This window comes from Numenius arquata, chromosome 10, assembly GCF_964106895.1.
Source record: "Numenius arquata chromosome 10, bNumArq3.hap1.1, whole genome shotgun sequence".
NCBI classification, from domain to species: domain Eukaryota; kingdom Metazoa; phylum Chordata; class Aves; order Charadriiformes; family Scolopacidae; genus Numenius; species Numenius arquata.
Window position 1 is genome coordinate 12,048,297 of NC_133585.1, and position 22,697 is coordinate 12,070,993.

General features: G+C 41.9%; 1 protein-coding gene across 5 annotated transcripts in view; it reads right to left on the minus strand.

Annotated features, from left to right (window-relative positions):
* Positions 1–5,916: 5,916 nt before the first annotated feature.
* OGDHL (oxoglutarate dehydrogenase L) overlaps positions 5,917–22,697 on the minus strand; it is a 51,067-nt gene continuing 34,286 nt past the window's right edge. For all 5 annotated transcript variants that reach the window (XM_074154358.1, XM_074154361.1, XM_074154360.1 and 2 more), the window contains 7 exons: positions 15,139–15,317; positions 11,861–11,932; positions 10,433–10,558; positions 9,758–9,830; positions 7,547–7,710; positions 6,763–6,917; positions 5,917–6,040 (listed from right to left, as the gene is read on the minus strand). In XM_074154358.1, the coding sequence (XP_074010459.1) occupies positions 5,917–6,040; positions 6,763–6,917; positions 7,547–7,710; positions 9,758–9,830; positions 10,433–10,558; positions 11,861–11,932; positions 15,139–15,317 (893 nt within the window). The remainder of the gene's footprint in view (positions 6,041–6,762; positions 6,918–7,546; positions 7,711–9,757; positions 9,831–10,432; positions 10,559–11,860; positions 11,933–15,138; positions 15,318–22,697) is intronic.

Below are 22,697 nucleotides of genomic sequence, written 5' to 3' on the forward strand. Positions count from 1 at the left end.
ACAAATTATATTTCCATTTGCCATTAATGACTGCATCGCTTAAATATCACAAAGGAACCGCCTGGTGCACTTATTAATAATTGGAAACTTTGAAGAAGTCTGTGAAACATTTTCAATCAAAGCTAATAAATCTCTAAAATATCCTTTTTCCTGAATAACTTTTCCTTTTGGATAATAGGCTATGTTTTAAATAATGGCATTAAGAAAAGCAGAATCTGAAATAACAGTTGAGAAGTATCTAAAATCAGAAGTGGTTCCAACAGTTTAAAAAAAAAAAAAAAAAGGCAAGAATTGGAAAAGAGGCAATATTAATCTGTTTTCTTCTTGCAAGTATGTTGAATTTCCATTTCAGTCTGCATGCTGTTTCCTGGTATCCTACACTGATGATTAAGAAAATGTACCCACTTAATCTCTGTCCTTTTTCTGCATAAACATGAAGAAAAACTTCAATAATAATTTTTTAATCAGTCGAGTCCATCAAATCAAGACTCCTGTTGCTACTCAGTAGTTCTGCAAAGTCCAACTAAGTGACCAAACAGAACAAAAAAAAAATACCCAAAACTTTTTGGTCAGAGCTAATAGAAATCTCGAATGCCTTTTTGCCACTTAAAGCCTCACGTTGGCGTTATTCTACTTGGTAACCTTTACTACCCAAGAACAAGGGCAGAAAGATTCAAGCAAAATTACCCTCATCCGCAGAGATCTTTTTGGTGTGCTGTAACGGTCCATGTTTCCATGAGCACAGCAAGGTTGTATGACAGGTACCGACTGAAGCTCCAAGACCTGCAGACTCGTCCACAGGACGTGGGAAGAGCAGCGGTCCAGTGTCTGTCCCTCCCAGCAGACCTTGGTGGCTGCAGCCTGGCAAAAGGCAGGTCATTCTTCACCTCTACCCGGGGAAGGACAGGGGATTTTTAAAGGGTTTGTTTTGTAGTGGGTTTTTTGTTGTTGTTTTTAAAAAAAGCCATATGCATTTCTCTACCATCTTTCACTCAAAGGTTTCCTCATCTTTTCCAAACAGACCTCATTGCAAGCAGCAGTAGTTATACACCCTGAGCAGCCAGTGGTTTGCATCAGAAATCCCTGGCCACACTGTGAGTTTTTCACTAGGCCTTGAAGTCCTCAGAACCCTGATAACAATTCAAGGGACTGTGTTCCATTCACCCCGAGGGCAGGATGAGGCACCCCTACCTAGTTCCCACCAGCCATGTCTCCTACCTGCCCAGAGGAGGCACCAGCAGCCGGGAGCCTGTGGCCCCCTTTCCTTCCCGAGCCTTGCCCAGCAGCCAGCTTCAGCCTCCTTCACCACGCTTTAACTCCGTAACTCTTGTCCTTCCTCAGCGGGAATGGCTGGCAGTGCCCCACAGAGGCCCATGCAGGGACCCACTGCCGGGGCACAGCTGCAGCCCTCTAATTCTGAGGAGAACAAGGTATTTAGAGGGTGATGCAAAAGAGGTAAAGATGGGCCAGCTGCAACCAAACCCTGGGCTTTAATCAGTTACCCACAGGCAGCGTTTGCCTGCCCACCCCCACAGAGGTCAGTCCCATCAGCCATAATTAAGCAATCACCTGTGCTGGGTAACTCATTAGCCTCACTCAGGTGCCCCGGCAGACCCCTATGGCCCAGCACCAACCTGAGCGGTTGCCTGTAAAATTAAAATATACTGAATTCACCAAACCAACACACAAGACAACATCAGACTTTTTTTCCTCTGCCTTTGACCAGACTTGTTAACTTTACAAAGATATTTCATCTGCTTTTAGGGATTTTCTGGCTTCACGTGTTTTTTTAATGCGCCTCTATTTCATGTTTTAAGCAATGTTCAAAGTCATCTGTGCTACTGGCAAAAAGCTAAACTGAGCAACAATAGTCTGTGACACCTGCGTGAAGTTAAGAGCAATCAAAAAGACTGATTTTTTGACATAAGTGTGTGTGTGCACACGCAGAGGTTCCCATTCATTTTGTTGTTATTCCCAGCGGTGGTTATTCCCAATGCTGTGTCAGAGCCCGCTGGGCTGCTGTTTCTGCACCAAGCTAAGAGCTACCAGAGCTTGTAAGACAGCGGCCAGAAAGTCCAGCCAAGGGGTTCTTCAAAAAAAACCCCAAACAAAACCAAAAAAGAAACAATCAACACCAGCCCCCCACCACACACACTTTCATCTACTGGGCTCAAACAATGCACACACGTTCGTGTTTGTTCTCTAGTCTCATACCTTAATTTTTACATCCTGGAACAAGCAGAGTGGCTCCTTTTCCAGGGAACGGTCTGCTCCAGCAGACTGACGGCAGCTGTACCAGGGGCCGAGCAAAGGTTTCCACCACGCACACCCCCGCTGCTAGCACAGTTCACCAGCTAGCTACTGGGAAACAAAAATGATTCTGTGACAGAAGCTGTTTGTCTCGGCAAGACTTCTGCTGTTGCGGGCACGCGTGGTGCAGGATCTCACCCCCAAACACGATGAAGTCAATTGATTCTAACATTTGCTGTTTCTTCCTTCTGAGCTACAAAGCTGTGACTTGACTTTCAGTGCATACTGCTTGCAGAAGAGGCTCATACAATACTTCAGTCCTCTTCAAGCACTCTACAAAGGTTAATTGATTGCTATTTACTTTTAGTATGTAAAAAGTATTTAACTTGTCAGGTAGTTCTAACGGTATTTGTTTTCTGTGAGACCAGAGAGATATTCTTAACCTGGTCTAAAGAAACCTGCATTCATTCTTGATAAGGCACCCCTCATGTGCATCTGTTTAAGAACTCTCTGTAAGAGTTTTTTATTCAAGGGGCCTTGCTGAAGAAAAGCGGCAGAATTCCGCAAGTAAGTACAATCTATGCATTTAGCAATTTGTAATGCTTTAGTAGGTTTTGAACATTCACTATGTGAAAGTGCAGGCAGCAGGAAAAGTAATTCAAGAGAAACATATGTTGAGCCAACATCTTTAGAGAAATGAATTCCAGCTTTTAGAAATTAGAGAACCTAATTGCAGTCTAGTTCCAGTATTTTAAAAATTCTGCTTGAAATAGAAGTGTGTTCATTTATTACTTAAAAAAAATTAGAATGGAATCAAACAAAATATTTTAATATAATCTCAATGCTATTACTACTTTTAACCCAATGGTTTTGAATAATTATCTTTTTCTAATCCAAATGCTGTCTCTCTCACTGCTCCTATATTTAAATAAGCCACTACTGAGGAAACAAACAGAAAACAGAAAAATGAGCTGCCCTAGCGCTCTTACGAATGGGATGCTAATGCCAGCACTCAAAGGAGAAACTGTCAAAAAGAACAGCCATAACAGAGAATGTCGTTCTTACGTATTTTTATTTTATTGGGTTTTTTACATTCTTTGATGGAATTTTTATGCAACTATTGTGCCACAATCTATGATACACAATGAAAATGGAAAGCTGTCATTTACCACTTACATTTCTATGTCGATTTTGTTTTCTACCTCTGCATATACTGTGGCATAAGTGCATTTATCATATTTCATGCAGAACTGACCTGCCTGATGCAAACTGAGAATACAATAAACGGTGCCAGCAATATTTAGCTGCACTCAATTCTCGCCACAGAAACAAGCATTCATAAAAGCATTAAAATACTTTGGGTGATGGTTACTGCCTATCAGCTTAATGTTTTGAGCTACAGAAACGGACAGTAGACAATCTTCGCTGCTGTCGACTGCAGTACTTTCCAAGTTCATTAGTTTCAAAAGACTGAATTAGCTTCACTGTTTCAATGAGAGAAAAAGCCCAAGGCAACCGGCCTGATTTAAAAGGATGCTACTGAGTTTCACGAACGTTAGACCAAGTTTGGTTCTGGATCCCGTGGTAAGTATCTTAACACATCAATTTTATGCTCTGACAGAAGGATTGTTTTTTCCACCATCGTGTAGTCTCCAGGCCAAGTAAAGGGACAGCATAAGGCACACATCCCACCTTTCTGGTAACCTGCTTGGACAAGTAGTACCTGATCGTAGCTAAAAGTTTTTGATACAGCTTTTTATTTGGATGAGACAAGCAGCTTTCCAGCATCACCTGACTCTCTGAAGGAGGCATAAACTGTCAAGCCTTATTATGTCTCAGCCAATACAGCAGCAGCCAGGGTAAAACTTACTGCCAAGAGCACAACTGTGTCCCAGGAGCACGCTCAGGACAGGGAACTGGAGCTGGGAGTGAAGCCTCATCTGTGTGTTTTCCAGTCACTTGTTATGACGCATCAAGGTGGCTGCTGGGGGCGTCTAGCACAACCCTCCAGGCACTGCGGGGGCACAGGGTCTTCGTGCAGGGAGTTACTGCCTCTTGCTTCAACACAGGCACGGCCATTCCTCTGCCTCCTACTACACCACCTACTCTGTTAACTGAGAGGTTCCCTCCGCCAGCCAGCGGAAAGAAAGGAAGAAGTCTCCTGCCACTACATAGTCTAGTGGTACAGAAACCTGTAGCCACAAGGTCCACCCAGGCCCAAGTTCTCCAGGGGCAGGGGGAACAGGACTTCTGACAACACTAGTTCTTATATTAAGAGGAGAGAGGAAATCTGTGCCCACCTGCCTTCTAGCACTGCGGAGGAAGCACAAGCAGTGGCACTCCGAGACCACCCTGCTGCGCTGTGTTCCCCCCGAAGCCAGGCACTATCTCCTGAGAAGAGAAACAACCCCTGCTGTTCCCTCCCCTCCAGCACCTGCTGTACATCAGCTGCCTTACACAGAGACAGCTCTTGGAGGCGGTTCACTTTTATGTCCATACTGAACGTACATGGCAATTGATATCCTAATTGACAAGTAAACACAAGGGACAAAAAAAAAATCAATTACTACTTGTACAAAACCACAGCATGTGCCTTTGGTCAATCAGCAACTGCTTCTTGCCCACTTTCCTCCTAACACAGAAAAAGGGTGACTAAATCAGGAACTGCCACTTCAGAGTTGAATTAATTAAGGAGATGTAAGGCAGGGATTAGCACTGGACAAAGCAGAGAACCCACTACTTGCTGCACAAATACAGGTTTCTCATCCAAACACAATCTTTTTATGGGTGCTACCAGGTCATAGAAAAGCAGAACCACGTAGTCTGTTGAGGGAAAGAGTGTTTATCCAAAACGAGGATGTTCACCAAACCCCACAGTTCCCTAATTCCACTGATCCTGCTGATGACCCACTGCTCTGTCAGCTCTGGTCTTGCGTAGACTTCTTCCCTCATCAGCAACCCCCCAACAACCCTTTTCTTGGTCCCTTTTATATCTGCCTTCATCACCCTCCTCCACCTCATACCTAAGTGGTCTGCACCACTTCTGCTATCACCCATAGCTACCGTGTAACCTGCCTCCCTATGTCCAGCCTCCTCCCCACATCCCCAGGCTACCTTACCATCTCCTTCCAACAACCACAGCCTGGGCATTTCTCTACCAAAGTAACCAACTCTTTGCTTTTTAGTTTCATTACTCCTCTCCAACATATCTAGAAATAACTGTCAACCATTTTCCTTGTAGCAATGCATCTTGTTTCCTTAGTGCCTCCCAAACGTAGTTGTTTCTTTTTCAGGGATGTGCTATAACTGTCATGCTGTCCGTGCCTGCTCTACCTACTTACAGTAATTAGACAGTGCCCACAGACTCAGACTGGAGCCTCACTGAGCTGACACTGCATCCTTGGACAGGAGACTCTCCTTGTGCCAAAGAGGTCCCAATCTAAATGGAGAAGTGACAAAAAATGGTGGAAGATAAGTTGGAATATAATTTTTTTTTTCCCTTATAAACTGCGAAGCAAGGTGCAGATTAATGAAGTCAGCTACTGGGTCGTTTTATCTGGTAAAGTAAAAAATAAATAATTTGCAGTATTTTCCCCACTTTTATTTCCTCTTTTGGCTGCAGTGATTTGAGAGACTACTAGTCAGAGATGGGTCGGTGGTCTGCAGTTAGAATGTCTTTCCCTCAAAGGCCTCCAGGTTGAAAGCTGTGTCCAAGAACCTCCTGAGCGACACCAGATGCGTGTTCTTGTTGCCTGTGGCAGCAGCAGCCGCTGGCTCTCGGCCAACATACCTTTGTGACAAAAAGAATTGGGCAGATAAATGAGGTGGGAAGAGAGACTATTTTGACACTAACAAGCATGAGAACATGTTGCTAAATGCATTCAAGTCAGCTTGGCAGATTTGGACATTTAATCATCAATCTTTCTTAAATAAAAATCAATCTAAGTTGCACCATCCCCTTTGCTTCCCCCCTTCTGTGTCTTCTCCCCAACCCCTCCCAGGGCAGCCACCTACACTGTCTTATAATTAGATAACTTGCTTTTGGCGATGAAGACTCTCATTCCTCTGACGGCTGCATGGGCAGATCCAAGAGTCAATCATCTAAAATAAATGCAAAGGTTCCTGGACTGAGCTCTTACAACTATTTCCTCCAGAAACATAATATTTGGAGTGAAATATTTAAAAAAAAAAAATACCATCTTAGACAGCAAGTGAGAAAAATCCAGGAAAGCTATGTGCTGTGCTAAGTAGAAATAAATATAGAGCTTGTTGCTACTGGTTTTCTTTTAGAACTACAAGGATGAGCAAGATATGCATGATGTATATGAGAAACGGTCATCTTGACTTTTCTCTCTTTCACTCAAGAACGCAGACTCAGAGGTTTTGATTTGTGAAGAACATGACCTCCCCATCCTCAAATCAAACACAAATTTAAAAAGGAAAAAAAAAAAAGCAAATTTGAAAGCAAACAAATCAGCCCAGAAGATAGAGCAATTATTTAAAGTCTCATACCATATAGGTCGAGTGTGGTTCACAATAGTGCGGAAACGAGGTTTGACATAATCATAATATCCACTGTTTTTGTGTTCCTCCTGACACCAAACTAGATCAGCACCTGGATACTTCTCAAGTTCTTCTTTCAGCAGGTCAAAGGGGAATGGTGAGATCTGGAAAGAGCGGGTAATAATTGGCACAGCTTTCTCTTACATGGTGCTAGCCCATGGTAGGAAAACCCTTTACCTATTGGGGGTTACAACCAACCATTGTAATTAACCATTTAGTACCTAATATAATTCCTATATGTTCTTCAAAGTGAGTCATATTTCTTTTATTGAATCCATGCTGTCAGAAGTGAATACATACATATTTTATAGTTGCACCAGTATGAACAGAAGTATGTCATAGTCCCAATCTCCCCCTTTCCTACAGTTTTTCTAGTGAAGTAGCTGTGAGAATACAAGTCCTTAATTAGTGAATGACAATAGAGCTGCAAAGGGTACTTCACTACACTTAAACTCAGCAGATCAGATATACAAATTTGAGGTGCCATCATACTGTAACCTTCACTTTGTTACATTGTTCTGGAAAAGTCATCAAGGATCTCATCGTACAGATACTATCGATGTGTTCCTTCTCCACAAGGGCATGAAGGATTAGTTAATGTCTTGTAAGATGCACAGTGCTATAAAAATGCTATCGCCACCCTTTCTGCCAAGTGATATCTATTTAAAAGCATAGGAAACCCTTGCTGAAAGTCTCCCCAAGGACCCCGTCTTCTGAGGATCAGGGAACTCACCTGCTCAAGTCTGGTTATAGCTACTTGTTTCTCCAGGTCTTGATTCTTTCTCTCTTTCACAAGATCATAGTACACTTTTCCTGTGCAGAAAATCACCCGCTTGACCTCATGTGGTGCTTGAGCTGCCAGCCCATTCTCGGGAATCACGCGTTGGAAAGTGGTACCTGGTTAGAGCACAAATCAGGAAAGTGCCCTCAGTGGAACTGACATTGTAATAAAGCAGCCCAAGAAACAGTCTTTTTACCGAGCAAGCAGCAGGTTGCAATGCTTACAGGGTTCTGCTGCTTCTCTATTCCTACTTTTCAGACCAGTAATTACGCTGATGTGACTTTCAGCAGTTTAGTTTCAAGAAGTTAAAAGACTGTCAATAATCCACTCTTTCACACTTAACAGACACAGATATTAACAGTGGTTCTTTTTCAGCTGTGTTGTGCATAACACCTTTAATTTTAAATTAACTAGGTAGTTCACCTTTGCTTACAGATTTTTTTTCAGAGAACTACCTGAAATATTGTTTCTTCTTTCCACGATGATCTCAAACATGTAACATTAATATGGGTTTAGAAAATTTTAGAACATTTTTATATAAAAGCATAGCACATACTCATAATGCAACTAAATCTGGCAACTGCAGAAATATGTACACAAGCTCACATATTACTGCCATATATTTACATGATTTAAACCTCTCTTTGAGAGCTAAAATGGCATTAGCCAAAGGAAGAATGAGCACAGTACTGAGCCATATGTACAAGTGATAAGATACAATTTCAGACGCATATCCTCACTGCTAGATCTCTTTTCCCCTGTGATATCATCTCCCAGGAGAACAATTTGCTTGGGATACATGAAACTGGAAGGAGGACTTGATGGTCTAAAAGATGCTTTTCTTTGCTCTCTTATATGATTGATTAGAACTATTCCCACATTAACCAACTGCAAGGCAGCAGACAGTGGCATGACCTCCCAGTCTGAATCAGCACACCCACTTACCAGGAGAATAAGCTCCTGTTTGAACCATTTATCTTGGGGGGGGAGAAAAGCAGCAGCACAAACATATGAAAGAGGAACTGATTTATGTCAGAATTATCCTGTCTCACTGAACAGCAGAATTCATCATTAAAAAAGACTGAATCTGTGCTTCATTGGGTCAGCTGGAATCAGTATTCCTCTCCTCCTCAGCTTTCCATTAAAAATCAGAGCAAAAAGAGTGAACTGAGAGTCAGCAATACTTTACTGCTTGCTTCCTCTTCGGCAGTAACATGAAAATATGTCAGAATTCAATCTTAATTAGAAGTTTGGCCACTATTGAATGTTAGCCTGACGTAGAGGGGACTCCCAAGACAAAGTGACAAATCCCTACAGAATTTCTAACCTGACTCATTCTACAAAGCTTTTAAACAGCAACCAAAGCCAGCAAATGTCTTTGCTTGAGAAGCAAACTTTACTTGCCTACAAAAAGGAGATAATGCAGTATTTAAGCATTTTTATGCACTGTAACCTGCTTTTAAAAAACAACTGGGCAGTTATTCTCTTCTGATAGCAGTCAAGCCACGGGGGAGAACTGGAGACAGACCACCACACCTTTAATTATTCAGTTGCTACATTTCACTGGATTTCCTTGTGCCACTCTAACATGTATCTAACCAGTGCGTGGCAAGACAGAGCACTCCAGTTTTTGGGATTACCTCTGCAGCTGCTACCTCTCTCTCAGTGCTGATGGCAAGCCAACAACAGTTAGGGTGGTAGCCTACAGCTCTCAACTCACTGATCTCACCTTAGATCCCTGGTGTGACACGGCAGCCCCAGAACCGAGTACTGTAAAAAGAAATGGGGCCCTCATTCTTCCAAACAAGCACAGTGTGATCACAACATATCCCTCACATCTGGGGAGGGGGGGCAGGACAAAGAACAATTCAATTTTTATACGGAGAGAAAAAGAGCAGAGCGACCTAATAGTCTGTGCAGGGGAGCAACCCTGCAGCATGGGGAATGCACTTTCTACTGCCTTTAAGATTAATGGCTGGTCACAAGATAAGCCTGTTAAAAATAAGGATTTGTACTTAAGTCCATGCTAGATCTCACTACAAAAGCTCCACAGAAATTACACCAAAGGAAAAGGCAAACTTTCCAGAGCAGATTCTCTTCTCCAGTCTGACACATGATTCAGTATAGCTAATTATTTGTCCGTAATACCTTAAGGTGACCTACCAGACACCATTTCATCAAAACTGGATTTAGCTTCTGGATGCCTCAGCAGCGACTTGGGTGTCAAAACAATCAGCTGTAAGAGAAATTTTTCCACACTCAGGAGCTGCTTTGTCTACATTATCACATGAAACATTTGTAACACTGTTCATACAAAAATCACAAATTGAATATGCTATAGACGAAATTAGTGTGAATAGCAAACATAGTAAATTATTTTTTCCTGTTTTGAAAGCCTAGGAAGTTTCAAAATTGTTCAAAAGATTTGGGTAGTTCACTCCCTTTAAAGGTTCTCAAAAGCCATTGCTTATGCTTCTCTTTGAGAACAAAATCAAATCACAGGCTATGAACCAGTAAAATATCCAACAGTTCCATCTTAGGCTTTTTGAAGTTTCAGCAATTAGACACACAAATTAGTTATGCAACCTGTTAGCTACACAGTGTCTTGACAAGCTCATCTGAAGGTCTGCACCGCCAGAGGGAAGTAAAGCTGAAAATCGAGTTTTAGAACCGTAGTAAGTCAGAGCTGAGTTTCATTCCATCAAATCACTGACTTCAACCTGTGTTCAATTAAGGGTTTTCACCAACTATTCCTGTTCTTTTCAGCACTATGTCACAGGCAAACAAAGACCCCTCTTTAGGTGAGGGTTAATATTAAGTCCATTACAGTAACTTTACCGGTTTTCTGAATGGCAGCAAGATCTGTCTTCTGAGGACGTGAAAGTAATTGGCTGGAGTTGAACAATTCACCACAATCCAGTTGCATTCATACAGCTGGGAAACTTCAAACTGTTCACTGAACTCCTGAGAGAGACATTAAAGGCATTAGAAAAGTGTCCAGAAGATGAGGAAAAAAAAGGCTTGAAAGCCATCCTTCTATTTCTGACTCTAAGCAACTCCCTTCCACAAAAATCTTAATTAGCAATCTATGCTGAGTTTGTATTATTAGCTAGGGAAGCATCCCTACAAATCATTTTCTTGTTTCTACTTTTTCCTAAAAATGTATGTGAATAAAGGCAAAAAGCTTTCATTAATTTCAGCAAGCTGGGAAGTCCAGGAAGGAAAGGTGAGGAGGACTAGGGCTTCAGTAGGTGGAAGATATAAAATAGAACCCCTTTGAAAGAATCTTAAAACTATAATTCATTTTTTGAGTTTATAGTCTCTATCCCATTTTTTGGTAGGTGTCCTATCCTCTTATACTATTTTAAGATAAAAATTTCATATGTTTATGTATTTTACAAATATAGGGGTTTTTTAATCCATACCTATGTACATATATATTAGGTAAGCATATATATGGGTATAGGTACAATAATGTCATTACAGATTGGTACAGCATTTAACATGATTTCCTGGGCCATGGTTTGAGCTCCTAGCTTCTATGATAAAACATTTAACTTGCTTATTATGCAAAATTGACAATGCTTAAATGTAGTCAATCAAACATGTCTTTATTTGACAGTACGCTGACAGAAATCACTTCTAGATGAGGAAGGACATGGCTTTGGAACTCTCATAGCTCCAAGGGTAACAAACTCAGGGCCAAAACTGACACATATATTTTATTTTGCTTTTCAATTAATGTATAGCGGTGTTTCTTAGGAAATCTGCAGTGGAGAAGTGGATGCCCAGTATTCTGGAGAGCTATGTACTTTACCTGTAGAAATGAATGACCAATGTATAAAGGTCCTAGCTGAATCAAATTAGAAGTTGCTTATTTTCATACTCCCAGCAGTACAATGTATCTCCACTGCAAAAAGGCAGGAGTAGTCTCACTTGGACTTCTTTAGAAATTAGCTGGAGACACCTATTTGCAGTACGCACAGCAATAAAAACAAGCAGAATCCCCGGCCCTGAGGAACAGCTGTAAAAAGATCAAGCTGCCAGAGATTAATTGTATATGACCTCAGCTTTGAAATGAAGCAGCACGTACTGTGTACTTCCATTACTTTTTCTGGGATCAAGTTAATGTTACACCAACTCTTGAAGCTAAATATTAACCCACTATACCTAGCTAAAAGGATGCTTTTTACAGAAAAAAAAAAAAAAAAATCTCTGAGACATGAAGAGCAAAAAAAGGACACGGCCTTTGACAAATCTACTTACTGGATAAGCATCAGAATCGTCATTGCTCATCTGCAGAAACCTCTCGGGCCTGGCTGATGAATGCTCGGGACCCTGGTAAAGGTATCATTTAAAACAACATGAAAAAGCCAAATCAGCGGTTAGACGTCGGTCCAGGTCACTCACTGCATAAGCACCTCCCGTCACCCTGGCCGCTCTGCCCCAGGCTGCACACCTGCCCCCCCAGACAAAGGCATCAACGGCAGCAGCCGTGAGAGAGGGAAGGACAGCCGCAGGACTGGAATTTCATAGGAAAAGATTAGGTTTTACATGGATTTCCAACGCTTTTACCAGCTGCAAGTAATTTCTAGCCTCAGTATAGCTGCACAGTGAAGACCTGTGAAGGGGCAGCAGGTCCACGTGGGCACAAGAATGACCCTGCTAATGCAGGGCAAAAAGGAGCCAGAGGAAGGTCAGGAGGAGAAACAGCGTGTGCCCCGTTGCACTGCAGTGACTCACACGTCTGTGGGCCAAAGCACACTTGCCTGCAGAACAGGAGCAAACACACCGGTAACTGCTGACTGCCTCTGCTGGATCAGCAACACAACGAGCAGACTCGGGACCTCTCTCCTACCATTGCTCACTGTTCAGTTCAGGGCAAAATAACCCAGACAGATGCTTCAGCTAAAACGGATCAAAATACATATACGCATTATCTGCTAAACAAACCTAGGATTAATTTCTGTCTCCTCAGGAGGTATTTTACATTCTGTCAAAGTACTGAACACTCACATCCACCGTCTCACTAGCAGTACCCAAGGTAATTCCTTTTAGTGCACAAAGGTTGTTAGATCCATTTTACACTAGCAAAACATGCACGCTGGTCACAGACAGTATCAGGAATAAGGAGCGTAGCAGAATCTTCCCTCTCACGTCCTTGTTTATAAAGGATGAGAGAAAGCTGTGAGGAGTACAAGAATGCAGTGTGCTTTTTTATTTATTGCTAATGCTGGCAGCCTTTGCGTGTTCAAGTGACAGTTACTGTTAGGAAGGACTTTCGTTTTGGAGACAGTTGCAAGGTATTTTAACCTGAAGACAAACTATTACACCTCTCAAATCTCTCCAAGACTCCTAAGCTAACGATCTTCACAAAGAGCTTTTTTTTTTTCAATTGGCTGTCTCTCATCATAACTTCCTCTATTGAAACCTTAGTGTATGATCTCTAAAATCACTCATTATTTTGACAGCTAGTAGTCCACTTTGATTCAACACATCATCCTCCCTGCTTCCAAGTGCAGGATTCACTCTACTTCACGGACTAAGGAAATTCAAAGGAAAAAACACTCCACTGGCAACAAAGGAGTAACACAAACAGCCAGGAACCACGCCTTGCATAATTACTCTTTTGAAGTCTGTCTCCACTTTTGAGGTGCCAAATAATGTGATCAGAAATGGGTAAGGGCTTGCGAACAAGAGGCAAAGCTGTGCAAAACTATGGTGCACGGTAAGAGTCCAATATTGCGATACCTCCGCTGTAAATCAAATCCTACACTAAGGACTACCTACACACGTAGGGCCATAGAGCTCCACAACCACACTGAATTCGGTACGCTGGAAACAGAGATGTTACGAGCAAACGATTACAGGAGAGACACGTGAGGCTTCCCTGACAAACACACATACGCTGCCCCAGCAACAACCTCAATCCAGAGCTTCAGTGCTCACATCGATCTTTGATTTCTCTGCTGACACCACCAGTCAGATTGCAGGCAACTGCTGCCTGGGATGGGGCAGGTTTTATTTCTACTGTGACCACCTATCCAGTGAGACCTACACTGAATCCATTAGCTACTTTCAGACGAGTCCCCGAGGAGCCATCAGGCAGCAGAGTCTTTCAATCACAGCCAACTTGCCTGTGAATGCATGACCTAGAGGTGAAGGGATCCATATCCCATTACAGATCCTTCCCCAAATCATTCTGTCCCCAACACTGTAGTTATAGAGAGAATAACACTCCTGTAATGGAAAGCTCCTCTGGGAAGATAACAGATTTCAACAGCCTGGTGGGATTCTTAAATATTCCGAAAACACCTGACGCTAGTAGCAAAATAAGCATGTTTCAGAAGATCTGGGCAAAACTTAGCTACCAAGTGGCTATGAGAAAAGAAAGGTTAACTGTATTGTAAGTAGCAGAGAACCAGCTCCCTTCAGCTGAGTGCTTCCCTGCAGAGGACCACACCTCCTGATGAGGGCACATTCAGGCTGTCCCTCAGGATTCATTTAAAAAAAATTAATTTATCAAAACGCTTGTGAACAGCACCAGACCCTTTATTCTTTGCGCAGAAATGAGCACAGAAAGCCGTTCATAAGATATGAATGCGCCCCAGTATATCAGGACAGGATTATAATTGAATGGAAATAAACTAAATTGTTTGTGAGAACGGAAATGACGCAGTTTGTAGTGAAAGGGGCCACAGCATTTATACAGCTGGAGATTGCCACTGTGGCACATACTATGCTTTTCTTAATAGAAAACTGGAAACATATATGCATCAGTTAATGAATGTTAATTCATTTGAAAAGGAGAAAATTAACCTAGCCTGACATGATGGTCATGTAACCTTTACAAATAGTTTAAAAGATCTGAAGAACAAATCTACTGCTGATATGAATTTCATATAACATTATATAGAGTTTGCCCATGCCCTTTCCCCCTACAATACTGTCGAGTATCTCCTACTAGCCACCAAAAAAAAGAGACTCAACAGCTAGAGGAAACATTTTCCTTTTCAGAAAGAGGGAAATTTCTTATTATATCAAAGTTACCCAATGTCAATGATTTTTGAAGATGTTTTAAAGTTGTTTCATATCATTTCATTGCAAGTGAATTCAGTGCAGAGTTTACACAGACATACTTCATGCAAAATAAAACCACACAAGTACTGCTAGACACTAATGATTTCTTTCTTACTGCATGCTAAGAATCCAGCTTTCTAGGGAAAGAAGGCAGTGTCGTAGGGAAAGACAAAAAAACAGAGAAAAAAAAGAAAAAAAAAATGGGGAAACCCGGTACATGCTATTAAGAACGACAAAAAGCTAAGGGCTCAGAAATATTTCTCAGTTTTCTTTGGTTCTCACCAATCAATCTATCCACATTCTTTTCTGTAGCACTGAAGCAGTCCAACGTGCTAAACAGTGCCTTCCTCCCCCCAGCTTCATATCACCATCAGATCCCCAAGACACCTTTGGCTTTTAGAGCCCCAGAGGAAGGCACGGTAGCCAGTGTTTCCCTCCTGCACGCGGCAGCCAGCGGCCCTCACCATTCCTTCCATTCCGTGTGGCAAGAGCAGGACGATCCCATTGTGACGGACCCACTTGGCCTGGCCGGAGCTGATGAACTGGTCTATTATACACTGCGCAGTGTTGTGGAAGTCGCCAAACTGGGCCTCCCAGCACACCAGGGCATTGGGACTCGCCATAGCAAAGCCAAGTTCAAAACCTGAGAACCAAGCAAGTAAGAGGATTAGAAAAGAAACAGACTTACTGAGAATTCTGTTCATTTCTCATTTTGAAAAAAAAAAAAATAAAATAAGACAAAACCAAAATGAGAGCATGAACTGGATTTTTATAGCCCTGTTATAAATCATGCAGTTTTCAGTAGTACCATTTCCATCAGAAAGATTAGCAAATAACATTTTTCCAGTACTGACTCCAATCCTTCAAACTCTTCCTCAAACATTTAAATATCATAGTTTTTAAATGAACTAAAGTCCCTCCCTTAGCTAGGGCTTGTGTGTGGCATTTTCCTGAGAGGTCACTGAGGTAAGTACCATCTTTTCCTGTAATAAAACTCTTCCAATCCAGTACTAGTTCAAGAAGCTACTTGTTAATTTTATTACTTGCACAGCCCCACACGACACTGGCTTTTTTTATCCACCCTCTCCTATGCAGGTGCTGAACAAAATTATTGGTGACATCAATCTTCAGTCTATAGGCAGGATCATAGTCTTCAGATCTTCAAAAAAATCCTTCAACATAACAGGTGCATGGGAGATGCATCTGGTACTTGGGTACACAATCCTTTCTTTGGCAGGGTTAAGGACCCTTTAGGTCTCTGCCTCAGTGGCAGAGACGAGACCAAAAGTGCTCTTCATGGGGAGGACAGTCACTACAAGAAAGACATTGAGGTGGTGAAGGGTCTAGAGCACAAGCCTTATGAGGAGCGGCTGGAGGAACTGGGGTTGCTTAGTCTGGAGAAAAGGAGCCTGAATGAGGGGAGACCTTATCGCTCTCTACAAATACCTGAAAGGAGGTTGTAGTGAGGAGGGGGTCAGTCTCTTCTCCCAGGTAACAGGTGATAGGACATGAGGAAACGGCCTCAAGTTGTGCCAGGGAGGGTTTAGATTGAATATTAGAAAAAATTTATCCACCAAAGGGGTTGTCAACATTGGAACAGGCTGCCCAGGTAAGTGGTTGAGTCACCATCCCTGGAGGTATTTAAAAGATGTGTAGATGCACTTAGGGACGTGGTTTAGTAATGGACTTGGCAGTGTTAGGTTTATGGTTGGACTTGGTGATCTTAAAGGTCTTTTCCAACCTAAATAATTCTATGACATCACTACTTCAGCTAGTGAAAACAAAGACCTCTCCACTCTGTGTCAAAGATCTCATCCCATTTTCAGGTGGCTTACAGTAGCAAGTAAATGCACAAATTTCCCTCAACATGTGCTGTTTGAACTGTAAATTCATCAACTCCATACAGAGCAGAAGGGCCACACATTCCCAGTTACTCAGCTATGTCAGGCTAACGCAGCAGGGCAGGCGTACAGCAGGGCAGGCGTACAGCAGGGCAGGCGTACAGCAGGGCAGGCGTACAGCAGGGCAGGCGTACAGCAGGGCAGGCGTACAGCAGGAGCCCTGTTGACGGTAGCTCAGGTGTTCTGCACAGAGCAAGCCAGGCAGCTCCTTGGCTGCTCTTAAACCTTGTCAAAGCCCAAACGTAACTGAAGGCTCTCGACAGGCTCTGTGGGTACCTCTTAAAAGGCAGAAACGAATTATCGCTCCGAGAGACCTGCTGCAGTGCGATAAAGCCCCAGCTATTAGGGGCTTTAACAGGACCCAGGGAGAGAAAAGAAAACCAAATCCAACTGCTACTGCAATGTAAGCTAGGTAACTGATTCCTAGTAGCTCTGCAAAGGCAAAAGACAGAAAACTACAAGGGTGTCCGCATGTGTTACATGGCCTCTGCTGTGTAGCTTTAAAAAAGAATGCAGATTTTTGTCACATCAGAACATGAAAACCTAGCTATGTGCAGTGCACTTGTCTCAGTTTAGTGACCACGCTTAAATTTAAGGTATTTTTCTATACCATGTTCCATACTAAACACCTAAATGTATCCAATAATATAAAAATATATATTTGATCTCTGCTCACACTTTCATTTGACAATTCAATGTAGCTGCTAATACCTGTACTCATATTCTACACCTATAGTTTGGAATGATTAAACCCCCAAAAGTTAAAGCTTTCAGTAAAAAATAGTGCTATGTAGCACTGCTCTGGATGTAAATGTTCTGTCTGAGGGAAAACTGACTCAATATACATAGAAAATAAATATTTGATGGATAAATACATTTTAAGTTGAAGTTTTTAAGTTCTGCGCAGAATGTAATGATCTGTTCTCAAATACAGAACTGTAACACATGGAGACTCTCATTGAAAGTTACCCCAGCAGAAAAACTAGCTTTGCTGTTGTCAAATTTTATTTAAAAAGCTGTGATAATAGGTTGTAACTCTTTCCTGAGTAATTGCAAGACTGTATAATACCTCAGAGGGAACTAACAGACTGTTATGGATTTCTTATCTCCTTACAGCTTTTTTATTTTAAGATCTGTGTGTGTAACCTAAGCTGCAGAGAGCGTCCCGTCCTGCTGCCATCCACCTACACGGAGCTCAGCTTCATGTTTTTGCTATGTGCAAGTCACTGTAATTTCCATTTTCGCCTGGTTTCCTTACAGTGACGTGGTAGCGACTCAAATGCTGCTCAATAATGGCTTGGCAGCAAAACCAGCTGAGGCAAAAATGAACACAGTTCCTGGTAACACAGTATCTGTGCTGTTTCATTTTTCTCACTGGCCTCCAGCCTCCCCCAACTCCCAAACACTCCCAAGAGTAGTGTATATTTGATTAAGACAGAAATGCACCTAATACTGGCATTTGGGATGCAGAGAGAAATCCCTTCAATATCTGAGCGGATGGTACACCTATCTAGGTATTATGCATTAATTTGAGTATCTCCTACTTTTTTAACTTGCACAGTTCTTAGGATACAGGACAAAAATATCAATCTGTAAAACCTCATGTTGTGGATAATATTTCCTATATCCAAAGGTGGCTATATGCCCAAATACAATCATAAGTCAGGACCCTAATACACCCCCTAAATATATCAGTAAAATCCACTACTGCTTTATGACCACCGGTTTTTAGTAAACTCCAGTAGACCATTGCAAAGCCATTAGAAAACCCAAAGTCATTGGAGCTATAGTTTCTGATGCTGATCAAACCCACTCTACAACTCTTCTAATCAGAAAAGTTTCAGGAACTTCAGATAACTCAGGCTTCCTGGAAGAGATGAGCTCAGCATCCTGACATCCTCCACACGCAGAAGGCTACTGCTACGCAGTCACCAGCAAGTGCTGGCTGGCATCTCTGATATCACCTGGGATTTATACCCTGGTGACTGGAGGCTGCAGTCCCTCTAGAACAGCCTCTCGTTGTAGAATTCAGTGAACAAGAGAATTACTTCAAAGAGACCTGTAGTATCAAAAAGCTATATAAGCAATAATAGAAAAATACCTAAAATGTCTTTAAGATGGCCTGGCATTCCAGGCATTAAAAAAACCAAACATATTATGAGATAGAAGAGAACAGCATGTAGCACATACAGCATGAGTTACTTTAACGTTATCAAGGTAATTGACTTAGCTACAGAGAAAGATTTCAGGATCAAGTCAAACCTTTTTAAACCTTCTTTATCCTTTTTCGCTTTTGTCCAACTTTTACTTTATGTTCACTATCAGAGAGATACTCAGAACTCTAAGTTAAGATTGAGGTCCTTGTGTGCTGGATGCCACAAACATGCACACCCAGTCCTTCCCTGAATGTTTTACTGTCAAAGTGGAGGAAAAAAAAAAAAGAGGAAAAAGAGCAAAGGACAAGCATTTGTACCTTATAAAATTGAGAACTAATGCACATGCAGTTACATGAAATTTAAACTAACTCGTACAGTTCCCCAAAGAAAACCCTCTGCGAAACTAGTGAGATTAGTCACGTACTAAAGAAGTCCCTCTGTAACACGAACTACAAGAAACATCCTTCCAACACTTGACATGAAGTTTTGACCTAGGTCATCTATGGCTCTTCACTCAACATCACTATACAAACTTTCCTGGAAGGAAAGAGGGGACTTTCCTGGAAGTAGAGGGACAACTGCAGGACAAATTAACTGCATGAGAGAAAAAGCAACAAGTGCTTCAACTGAAATTGTTTATTCACAGAAGTTTTACATGTTGTTTCTATAGTGTGTCTTCATAGTCTGCTCCTTGGTAATTCCAACCCAGCTTTTTGTTTACCATCTCCATGGCAAGAAAGCTTTGAGTCAGCAGGCTTCTGGACTGCTGAACTCTGAATAGCCCATCTATGACTCCAGCAGATGCTCATGTTCACAGCAAAAGGCAACTAGCAAGTCAGAGGCCAAAAGGAGACTGGTAAGTCAGGCTTTCAGCTGTGAGTCACCATGACAGGGCATTACCAGAGAGGATGGCTTTGCTGACCAGTCCTTTGGTCTGACTGCCTGAACAGCCTATCTTTCAGAACATATTTTAAATTTCTGTCCTCCTTATTTGTGTGATTCTACTTTTTTTTTAACACAATGCAAACAGTGGAAAAATTTACACAATCCCTTCAGTGCATTTTCCCAAAGGTATCTGAAAAATAGATTTCCCTAGATAGGCTTGAATCCCATTCTAATTTTACACAAGCATTAAGAGACCATTTCTACTGATTGCGTGACATGGTTGAGAAAATATGCAATATGTTCAAGACTTATTTGCGCATATGCTGCTCTCTGTAAGGATGGGGTAATCTAGCTTTTAGAGAAGAACAAGCTGAAGTCTTGACTACTTAGAGTTATCAATAATCACAAAGTGCTTTTCAAAGAGTATAGAGCGCTGTGCATATTTAAAACCTGGTCAGACCACGCACATAATTCTGTTTCAGATACCAAAATCACCCCTAAAACCTACATGGAAAAAAGAAATTTCTCATTTCCTATCTTGTTGCCCACTTTTTGCTAATGGTCTCCACAAGGTGACAATGTCCCAGGTGAAGCTCCATCGAAAGGTGTGATCCTAACACACATAGCTTTTGCAAGCTTTTCACAGCCGTAAAAATATCTGGGAAAATATATCCAAATGTAATCTATACACTCTGATTAACATTTTGAAATTAATTTTGACAAGATTACTATTTCATGGAATATGTGTCTGTGGTGTACTCATCTTTGGTATACCAGCACTCATTTTCCACCAGGCAAATGACAATGAGAGATCCTTACATTAAAGCTATTCCACCAGGGATTATAGCAATTGCTAGGGAGTCTGTCAAGAATTACGACTCCTGCCTGCATGTGGAGAAAATCGTTTAAAGAGCAAAATTTGAACTACTACATTAAAAAAAATAAATAAAATATTGGTGGTTAGATGTCTAGACAGACGCCAGGTGAACAATCCAGGAGAGGGTGAGGTGCTTAACCTGAAAGGGATTTGTTGGGGCACCAGATGAGTCAAGGTCAGGGAAGGAGACCCGAGGCAGAAAGACTCCACAGTTCTAGAGACAGGACATGAACTGCAGGGGAGCAGGTTCCCACCCAAGCCTCACAGCAGGGCTCAACCTCAGACCAGGGTAAAGGGGTAAAAAAAACCAACCCTGCAGCAGAGAACTTGAAAACTTTTATTGTTTGTGTCTGCAGAAACTAGAACTGAACATTTCTTCAGAATGCGGTGCAAACTTTGTGAGTTTCAAGGCTCAATTCTTACACAGCTAGAAACGCAGAGAACAGGTTTAAGCTGTGAGGAAATCCAGTGCCAAGACAGCCAGGCGGCAAGACGTGGCTTTCAAAGAATGACAGGTAAAGAATCTGCACACCCAAAGGCTGGCAGAGAGCCGGAGAGCCACCAGCCAGCTCCCCAACACCAGGCGGCCGCTCAGGGCTCAGAGCGCACTGGGGACCAGGGCCCAGCACAGCAGTTTGGTAACCTTCCAAACCGAGGGGAGAGAGGGAAGAAAAATACACAGCACTTGACTAAGGTTGCAAAACTAATGTTTTAACTGCCGAAGTTCATTAAGGTCCCTAGATGACAGGCATAGCAGAAATGCTTGTTTCTATTAGTCCAGTTCCTGCTGTGCTCCCTGACTGTTCTGTCGTCACTCTGGCAGGGAAAAAGGTGTTGTCAAGCAAAGTGGCAGCTTACACAGCATATTATGCTGTGTTTTTCCCCACAGCACTTTTCATGATTGTCATAAGAACTGTAGTTTTTCAATTAACGTAAGTAAAGCTACGGCTTAATTCAATATGATTTCAAAGTGACTTAAGGCATGAATGTTAACTAATGATTATAGAGGGCTTATCAGTGCAGGGATTTAATGTCAGAATGAGGAAAGTTACAAAGACAAATTTGTGCTATGTTTAACAGAAAATCTAAGCACAGTGACTAATGGAGGGACATGCATCCTTCCACAAACCCAAACACAGCCCAGGAGAAAGTGAAGTTAATACCCATCTGGTGGCTGACTCTGTTAAACGGAAAGACTGATGCCTTCTCAGACGTCCATGCAGATGCCATTGAGAACTTGGTCCTTGGTCACTACAGTCTGTCCTATTTTCTAACACAATTTCTGACAGGTAGTTGTATTTGCTACTCCTAACCTTAAAAATTAAGACTATGTATTTAATCCTAGGCGTGTATTGCAAAAAAAAAAAAAAAAGTTTAAATCAATACCTGTCCTCTTCCCTTCATCTTTTGCTTTAAACATGAACTTCCCCCTTGAAAAAGGTGTACTCCACGTCTCATGGTTCAGGAATTTGCTGAACTTGGCACACACTAGTTCCAAGTCTATCTATCTTGGCTGGATGTTCCCTGGAAGTTCCCAGTACGGGATGCTACAGCCCGAGACCTCTCAAAGCCAGCACTGAACCTGACAGAGAGAATCACACCTTCTGGATGGAGAATCAACACTACACAAGTCATTCGGAGGGCAGTAAAGAAAGACAGGAGATCCTTTCAAGTATTTAAAAAATTCTGAAGAGGTAACATGGAGTGCCTGTAAGTTACTTTTGCTCTTCTCCTCTATCTTGATCAGCAAATAAACTCAAACTTCTTTAAATGACTTCACACAGCCATCACTTATATTCCCAGACATTCAGTTTCAGTAAAAGGGAAAATTTATAGCCAGATGAGCAGATGCACAACTAAATTGTAATAATCTGGATATAGCTAAAAATAGTAGACATAGGATGTCAAACAAAATTAGAGGTTGTTAAATACTCTGATTTAATGCCTCAGTACACACACTCCACAGCTTACTGTATACAAAACATAAGCAATTGTTTGAACTACCAGTTAACAAGACTGCCTTTGTTTTATTTCTAAGTGAAATCAGTCTTGTCAGAGTATCATTTTAATGAGCAGTTACACCCCAGGTGTTCCTAACCAGCTGAACAATAACCTGGTGCAAAGCTCACAGCTCTGAACAGATGCCAGCTCTTGGCTTATGTACCTGCCAAAGAAATAATCTGTAGTTTTATCATGCTGGGCTG